This window comes from Orycteropus afer, unplaced genomic scaffold, assembly GCF_000298275.1.
Source record: "Orycteropus afer afer isolate SDZICR_OR568_19922 unplaced genomic scaffold, OryAfe1.0 scaffold00694, whole genome shotgun sequence".
In the NCBI taxonomy this organism is placed as follows: domain Eukaryota; kingdom Metazoa; phylum Chordata; class Mammalia; order Tubulidentata; family Orycteropodidae; genus Orycteropus; species Orycteropus afer.
This window is the reverse complement of record NW_006922281.1, coordinates 426,558-435,639: the sequence shown is the minus strand read 5'-3', so window position 1 is coordinate 435,639 and position 9,082 is coordinate 426,558. Positions and strand designations below refer to the sequence as shown.

The 9,082-nt window shown below is 45.8% G+C and overlaps 1 protein-coding gene across 1 annotated transcript; it reads right to left on the bottom strand.

Annotated features, from left to right (window-relative positions):
- Window positions 1–7,223: 7,223 nt before the first annotated feature.
- On the bottom strand, window positions 7,224–8,819 carry ZNF329 (zinc finger protein 329). The gene has a single exon (XM_007957022.1). It carries the CDS (start codon window positions 8,817–8,819, stop codon window positions 7,224–7,226), a length of 1,596 nt encoding a protein of 531 aa, XP_007955213.1.
- Between the last annotated feature and the right edge of the window lie 263 nt (window positions 8,820–9,082).

The window sequence follows — 9,082 nt, the reverse complement described above, 5'->3', positions numbered from 1 at the left end:
GGCGAGGGCGGGGTATGGGCGGAGCCGAACCGTCACCACCCAAGGACAAGCACGCGGAGTTTCCGGGTGTTGCCTTTGGCACCACTGCTTCAACGTCTTCTGAGATGTACCAGAAAAGCGGCCGGAGGACACATGGGCGGCCAAGAGCCTGTGGCACGTGAGCACTCCGCGTCCTCCAGAGTTGCCCAGCCCCTTCTAGAAGCCCCTAGTGCCCCAGTCACTCCTCCCACCGTGGACCGTACACACACGCATACAGGCCCGTGCTGTGTCCTGTCTTTTTCCTCTAAGGGTCATCCAGGTTGCTCTGGTGCCCTAGTTCATTTTTACGTTGCTAGTTGCCCCTGAATCCATTCCGACTCCTGGCGATCCCATGTGTGCACAGTAAAATGGCTCTATAGGGGTTTGAAGGCCGTGAGTTTTCAGAGCAGACAACTACGTGTGTCTCAAGTGGCCTCTGGGTGTGTTTAAGGGGCTCTGGTGGCACAGTGGTTAAAGCATTCAGCTGCTAACCAGAGGTTGGTAGTTCGAACCCACCAGCCACTCTTCAGAGAAAGATGAGGCAGCCTTCTGTAAAGATCACAGCCTTGGAAACCCTATGGGACAGTTTTAGGGTCACTCTGAGTCAGAACTGACTCGATGGGTAGGACTGGGTGTGTTTGAACCTGCAACTTGTGGGGCAGTAGTGCCTAACTTACTGTGCCACCCAGAGACTCCTTCCTCTGGGTATGATTGTTAGTTGTCTTGTGGATTCTGATTCACAGCAACCCCATGTGTTAGATCTGTGCTCCATAGGGTCAAGGCTGTGAACTTTGACCAGGCCTGTCTTCCAAGGTACCTCTGGGTGGATTCTGTCCAAGAGTAAAATTCAGACTCTAAAAATTCTAATTAAAGAGAGATTTATTGATAATACAAACAACTCAGGTTAGGGAAGCAGCAAGTCTCGCAGGGTAAGATTAGCTGCTCCACTGAGACTCAAAGCAAAAACTGTTCATAAAAGCAAAAACCACAGGCAGCTGCGGTACAGACACAGGCAGTGCTCTCTGCACTGGTGAGTGAGCGCTCAGGAAACTGACCTTCAGTGGGCTGTGCCAGAAGCAGAGTTTGTCTCAGGTCCATCATAGTTATGGGGCTGGGCAAGGATCAGTTCAGGTGGGGAAGCCAGGGCATTTTTCTGAGAATCAGCCAACGACCAACTGTTCGTGGGTGCAGCTGAAAACATATGAAAAAAAAGAAATCTAACAGAACATGCTCAGGAGTGGGTCAAGGTGGAGTTACTCTTGCTCCCTTGATGTGAGTCAACATTAGGCCAAAAGCTTGTTTTGGCTTATTCCCTTTGTCAGTTAGAACAAGCAGGCTTTGGGCTAGTACTCCAGGCCATTCTTTCACATGGCTATATGATACTGCACTGCCTGAATACTCCACATGTGTCCACCTTTCTTCCTGCTGATGGACATTTGGGCTGTTTCCACTTTGGTAGTGTTACAAATGAAGCTGTTGTGAGTATTCATGTGTGTGTCTTTTGATCAGCACGTTTGCATTTCTGTTGGGTGAATGCCTAGCACTGTCATTTTCTGCTCATGGGTGTATATGTTGAGCTTTAGGAGATAAAACCAGTTTACACCCTACCCCACCCCAAGGTGTTTGAGAGTTCCAGTTTCTCCACATCCTTACCAACACTTGGTACTATGTGGTTTCTTTGTTTCCTTTTAGCCCTTTTGGTAGGATGAAGTCCTACCTCATTTTATTTTCCCCAGTGAGTAATGAAATTGAGTACCTTTTAATATGAAGATTAGCTATATAAATTTCATCATCTTTCATGCATGAACCCGGAAGACATGCTAAGAAAAAGAAACCAATCACAAAGTCACATATGGTATGATTCCATTTAAATAATATGTCCAAGATAGCCAAATCCATACAGACTGAAAGCAGATTTTTGGCTGCCAGGGCCTGGGGGAAGAGGGAATGGAGAGAGGCAACTAAGGGACACAGGGCTTCTTTTGAGGGTAATGAAAATATTTCAGAATTAGCTAGTGGTGATGGGTGCATAACTTTGTGAATATCCTAAAACCACTGAGTTGTACACTCCCCCTCTCAATTTCTGCCTTTGAAAAGTAATTTTTTTAAAAAATTGTGATTTGGGTGAAAGTTTACAGAGCAAATTTGTTTTCCATTCAACAATTCATATACATTGTTTTGTGACATTGATTGTAATCTTCATAATTTAACAGTTCTTCCACGTCTTCCCTGTGATTCTTTTCCCTGTGCCCTTCTTTCCTATCACTGAATTGCACACTTAAAAATTTTCTCATGAAATAAAATGTGTATGAATTGTGGTATGGAAAATTAATTTGCTCTGTACATTTTTCACCCAAATCACAAAATAAAAAATTTTTTAGTAAACTTTAAGAAAAATGTTTAATCCATCTTACCAGAAATGAGCAATGACTCAGCTGAATTCCTTTAGTTACTTTAAGCCTAGATACATCCATACACTGATGTATTTGCTACTTTCTTCTCCTGGTACTTAGCTAGTCATCTCTCAACCCGTTTCTTGGGGTCTGAGTGTTGCTTTTGTAAATGTGAATTTTTTTAATTTGGCAAAAGCAGCCTCACTTCCCCACTCCTCCCTCCTTCCCAGTGAAGCTGCTTTGCCTACTACTGCCCATGAAAGGCTTCCACCCATGGCCTACTGCCTTTCCTGGCTATTCGATATAGTGCTGGTGGTGGGTCTCTCCTCCCGAAATCTCCTCCTCTCAGTCCTTGGCATCGCCTGTCTCTGGGTTCCCTCCTGCCTCCTTGGCTGGTTGTATTCACCTACTACCTCCTTTTCATTTTTTGTATGTCTCTGCTCCTCAGATCTCCAGCCTGGGCACTCTTCTCTGCTCACCTGACATATTTGGAGGTCGCAGGGCTTCAAGCGACGCGATGCCTGCCCAAGCCTGCTATGTCCCTGCCACCCCTGCCTCCCTCCTGCTGCCAGGCACAGTCTCCTCTCCCAGGTCTCCACTCTGCTCCTTTCCCTGTGTGGCGCACACTGATGTTTTCACAACTGTTTGATAAAAGCTCATCAACCTCTCTAGCTGGACAGCTCTATGAGACAAGACATACTGTCTGCGGTATTCACCATTAGACCCTTTTCTTGAACTGAAAGGGAATCTTCTTTAGGTGACTATAAACCACTGTAGCTACAAGACTTCTTATATTTATTTGAAAGAGGAATCTACTGAGGACTTTCACTTAGGTCTGGCTAACATCAAAGGAGCTCTAGTAGCATAGTGCCTAAGGCACTTGACTGCTAACCAGAACACTGGTGGTTCAAACCCACTGGCCACTCCTCGGAAAGAAGGTTGGCCAATCTACTTCCATAGTGATACTGCCTCGGAAACCCAAGGAGGATCACTATCAGTTGGGGTCTGACTTGACAACACATAACAACAAGAACAATAACATCAAAGGAGCCTTGATGGTGCAACAATTAAGCTCAGCTGCTAACCGAAAGGAGCTCTGGTGGCATAGTGGCTAAGGCATCTGACAGCTAACCAGAAGGCTGGTGTCCAAACCCACCAGCCACTGCTTGGAAGGAAGGTGAGTTAATCTACTTCCATAGAGATACTGCCTTGGAACCCCAAGGAGGGGTCGCTGTGAGTTGCAGTCAACTCCATGGCAGTGAGTTTTTTTTTTTTTTTTTGCTAACCGAAAGGTCAGCAGTTTCAGTCCACTCAGTGGCTCCTCGAGAGATCTCCCGCAAAGATGACAGCTGAGAAAACCCTACAGGGCAGTTCCACTCTGTCACATGGGGGGCACTGAGTCAGAACTGACAGCATTCAACTTTCATAGCAGCAGATCACCACGTCTTTCTCCTGGAAGCCACTGGGGGATTCAAAGTGCTGTAGTGCAGTGATTTACTTAGTATAGTTCATCTCACCATCATCTTTGTGACTCCCACCAAATGACTGTAGGACTATGCAAAGCAGGTGCTTGTGGCCCACCAAAGGGATTGGACAACATGCTAATAAAGCCAATAAAGTTCATGACACCCTTGTGGGGGTGGGACCATGCCAATAAGGTGTATGAAACCCTAACAAGGGGACTGGTCAGTTTTACCATTTACTAGGCTTAAAATGAGCCCTCCCAGAGGCAGATGGACATGTCACTGACACCAAAAAGAAGAGATGGGACCAAAGCACATCCTTGGACCTGAGGTCCCTGTGCTGGGAACCTGCTAGACCCAGAAGACAGAGAGTTGTTAACACCAGAAACAGCAAGGAATGGTGGCAGCAGACAACAGAACCAGGAGACTTTTCACTATGTAGGTTATGCACACACACACACAAATTTTGGACACCTTCTGGAAATAGAAGTTGACCAAGTCCCCTCCCTCCCAGCAGTCACCCTATCCCCCAGCCACAGTCCCTAGGATACAGTGCCACCATGTCCCTATCACATGGTGCAGTAAAGGTGCCCAACAATGCTCCACCCACATGCACCTCTCACTTACAGATCACCTCCTTCCAATAAGTGGGGACAGCTCATTTTCTCCAAATGCTGTCCCAGGGCAGTTCTTCTCAATCCTTTCCTCTTCCCACTCCCTCCTTCCTATCACTGCAGTTCTTAACCCTTGACTGGACCCCAATGCTGGCTGGCTGTCCTCCTTCCTGTGACACAACTTCCATGGGCCTGACCCAGGTCAGTCGTATCTTCTTTTCAGGATGAACTGTGCCATGCAGGCCACACCCAAGACACCAGACACAGGAGGAGACACACCTGGGAGAAAAGTGCAGCGGCCTGGAGACCCTCCTTCACTGGCCCAGGTGGCTCAGAACTCAGAATCCCAGCACCGGGGAGACACCAGATCAGAGTCACAGAACCATGGCACTGCCGACATCAGGACCAGCCCTGTGACTGGTCTTCATGATCTGACCAGCTGTACTTTTACTCATAGGGATTGTTTGTCTAGAGAAGCATTAGAGTGTGACTGGGGATAGGAAATGGTGTATCCTCTTACACTCCTAAAACCTCACTAAAATCCAACCTGGAGTCCTGTCTACACTCTGGAGGAGTACTTGGTGAAGGATTCAGGGGACAAGATAGTTGAGTGTGAGCCTGGGGGTGTAAAGGATGGGACTAGACTAAGTTTGCAGAGGAATTAGAGAACCAATTCAAGGCTGAGGATATTTGTAGGTGATGCTGCTTCATTCCTTCCACTCGTCCTCCTCTCCTTTTCTTTCTCTTTCTCTTCCCCTCCTTCCTTTTTTTTTCTCTGCAACCTCCTCCTTAGCTTGCAAAGCTAAAAGGCTGTCAGTCTATTAACACTGCCTGGGAAAAGACCACATGCCAAGCACTGAAAGGCTGTAGGTTAGGCATGACACATTCCCAAGGTTGTTTCCTCGCAAGAAGCCTGAGTCTCAGAACTCAACTCCAACAAATTTTTATGGGTCTAGATTTCTTACCTACCCTCTGAGATTCTAACAAAAGGACCATCCTCACAGAAGAAAAAGAAAAAAAAAAAAAAAAAGCCTATAGCCATGGACCTAAAACCAGACAACTGTCACAAGTTTGCCCACACATTCAAGAACTACAAGGACAGAGTGCACTGAAGGCAAGCAGAGCTAAGGCCTCCCTCATTTCTCCTTTTGGGCTTATCATCTGGTAGGTTCTACCTCATCTTATGGAGACCTCAAGACACCTGACTGGTTTCTAACTCATGCAACTTACAGCCTTAACTCAGAAGTCTTCCTTTCAAGCCTCCCTCCATAGGAGCCTGAGAGTGAGGGGTAAGAAGCAAGCTGGAATTCCAAGGGGAGCCACCAGAGGGGCTTTGGGGCTGTCAACCAACCTGGCCACCACTCACATGGCTGGCACTGCATTCCTTCAGTAGGAATGTCCCCAAGTCACTTCAGACCTGGAAGTAGCCTCCTGTTCCTCATTTCCTAAGACTCACCCTCTCCTACACAATGTGGAACCCTGATAATTTCGTATCCCCAAGAAGGAAATGATTCTCATGCCCTGGGTCACTGGACATCCTAATTCTGTTTTGATTACTCAATGTATGCTGATGGCTGTCCTGTGGCCCTGATCTACCCTGAATGGTCAAGGAGATCCAAAGAAATGCAAATTTCACATTTTTGCCTTTACCTTTTAGATTTATTATAAAATTATTATAGGAACAGTTTGTGACATGTAATAGAGGGGAGAACTATACATAATTCCTGTCTCCTAAGAAAACCACTGTGTGGATGTCTCCATCATCCTCTTCCAATCTATGTCCATATATGCATGTATCTTTACATCCCTGGAATGACAATGAGTCTTCTATTTTGTGCCTTTTTTGTTGTCTGCCATATCATAAGCATTTTCAAGATGGCAACAAATATTTAAAATTATGGTTCAGAGTGGCTGCAGGAACAAGTTAGAAGTGTCCTGAACGAGCAACAATGGGGGGGGAATAATGTAAACGTAATGACTTGATGTTTTTTGTTTGTTTGTTTGTTTCAACAACCAGAGCAAATTACACTTGGCAGCAGCCTTTCTCGTATTTGAAGGACCTGTTTTAGTCTTAAAAGGAACGACTTCCTTCACTGCTCATTCACAAGCAACTTCTAAAATGCCTCCTCAGCACTCTGGCAGCACTGTAACGTAGGCAGTCTTCTGTCCAGAAATACATTCAAATGGTTTCTGTAGGGTGGAGCATGGTATGGACTATCTCTTCAGTAGGCCTTTGCTGATCAGAAAGGACAGTAGAAGGTCTTGCCAAAAGCTGCTCTCACTGACTACACAGTGAGTAGAAGAATTTGCTTATGTACAGTAAGCTGGCAACTCCCTACTGAAGGGTTCTTTTCACCAATGACTTCCTCAACACATCTACAAGTTCTTTCCACTTGCAGCATTCTGAGGCAGAAGTGGGTGGGTGTCTTGGGGGAAGTACCTTCCTCATGTTTAGAGGTTTTATTCTAGTGTGTGTCCTGTCATGTTTGGTACAGGTTGAATCATCCCTGAAGCCCTCCTCCACATTTATGACCATCCTATGTTCTCTCCAGGATTTCCCCAATTATAGGTTTAACAATGTGGCTGGGGAATGTCTTACACTCATCAATTTATTGGTTCTCTGGAAAGCTTGAAGATTTCCTTTCTATTGGCTAGGGAGAAGACACATCTGAAGATGTGCCTTCTTCATGCAGGTTCCTGACAGTGAATCAGGAGATGAGTATGGCCCACGTTCATTATATTTCTATGGGTTTCTCTACAGGATGTGTTCTTTGATGTCGGATGAGGGATGAGCTCCTCCTGAACAGTTTCCCGCACTGAGAACACTGGCTGGAAGTCTCCCTGCTATGGAGTCTTTGGTGTACTGCCAGGTGAGAGTTCTGCTTGAAGGACTTCCCACATTCTAGACACTGGTATGGGGTCTCCTTAGTATGAATCCTCTGGTGCTTGGTCAGGCAGGAACTATCCCTGAAAGCTTTACCACACTGATTACATTCATAGGGCTTCTCACCAGTATGAGTCCTCTGGTGGCGGATGAGGCCAGCAATGTTCCTAAACAGTTTCTGACACTGGTTACAACCATAGGGCTTTTCACCAGTATGAATCCTCTGGTGCCTGATGAGGTAAGCACTCTCAATGAACGTTTTCCCACACTCTTTACATTCATACGGTTTCTCCCCAGAATGGATTTTCTGATGCACGATGAGATGAGAGTGGCGGCTGAAAGATTTCCCGCACTCTGCACATTCAAAAGGCTTCTCTCCAGTGTGAGTCCGTTCATGCTGGGTGAGGTATGAGCCATCTCGGAAGGCCTTCCCGCACTTGCTACACTCATAGGGCTTCTCCCCTGTATGGATTCGGAGATGCACAGTGAGGTGGGATATGTCAGTGAAGGGTTTCCCACACTCATTACATCTGTAAGGTTTTTCCCCTGTGTGAGTTCTTTGATGTAAAATAAGGGATGAATTTCGGTTGAAGGTTTTCCCACATTCTAGACATTCATATGGTTTCTCTCCAGTGTGAATTCTCTGATGCTGTGTCAGAGCTGACCCATCACTGAAGGCTTTCCCACATTTATTGCATTTGTAGGGTTTCTCTCCTGTATGGATCCTTTGATGTACCATCAGGTTGTAGTTCTTGGAGAAGGACTTTCCACACTCATTGCAAGTATAAGGTTTCTCTCCAGTGTGAGTTCGGTGATGCAAAACAAGGGAGGAGTTCCGTTTGAAGCATTTGCCACACTCAGTACATTTATACGGTTTCTCTCCAGGGTGAGTCCTCCTGTTTTCATTAAGAGATGAGCTCAGGGCAAAGATGTCCCCAAAGTCCTTACCTTCATAGAGTTTCTTGCCTCTTTTCATTATTTTTTGTTCACCAAAGGTGGTAAAACGGTTGAAAGATGGAATGCTTTCAGGGTGCTTACAGGGTTTCTCTCTTGTTTGATTTCTTCCAAATTGAGTAACGTCAGTGGGTTGGCTAAATGCTTTCCCACAGGGATCACTTTCACCAGTTCTCTTAGCTGGATAGGCTGGGTTACAATCCAAACATGTAACATCCGAGTTATGTACATGGAAACCGTTTGCTATGGGAACCCTCTGCGGTGGTGGAAGGTCCAAGTCCGTACTCAGATGCACCCTGAATCCAGGATACTCACAGATGGCTTCCTGAACCCCTGGTTTATCTTGAATTAAAGACATTTGCCTCAAATGTCCCTCCTGATTCTTGCAGTCCCAGTCATTGCCAAGAGGAAAGAAATGGGGACCATTCCTTGTAAATCCTTCCATTGCCATGTCATGGGATAGTTTTTCCTCAGTAATATTTTGATCTGTCATTTCCAGTGTCGTATCCCAGGCTGAAAAGAAGAGGAAAAAAAAAAAAAAAAGAAAGAAAGACAGACTTAAATACATGGAGAAAGATGAGGCACTAAGCTTCTGTAATGATTTACAGCTTTGAAAACCCTATCGTAGGGTCACTATGAGTCAGGATCAACTGGTGGCTTTGGGTTTATTCCTTGAAGAGGATGGAAAATGATAATGGGGCCGGCTGGGTGGTGTGTGTATTTACTTTTCTTTCTTCCAAAATTCAGATTTGTACA

Bases quoted from the DNA above. Each gene is read 5' to 3' on its own strand.
- ZNF329 (XM_007957022.1), bottom strand. From the start codon at position 8,819: ATGACAGATCAAAATATTACTGAGGAAAAACTATCCCATGACATGGCA.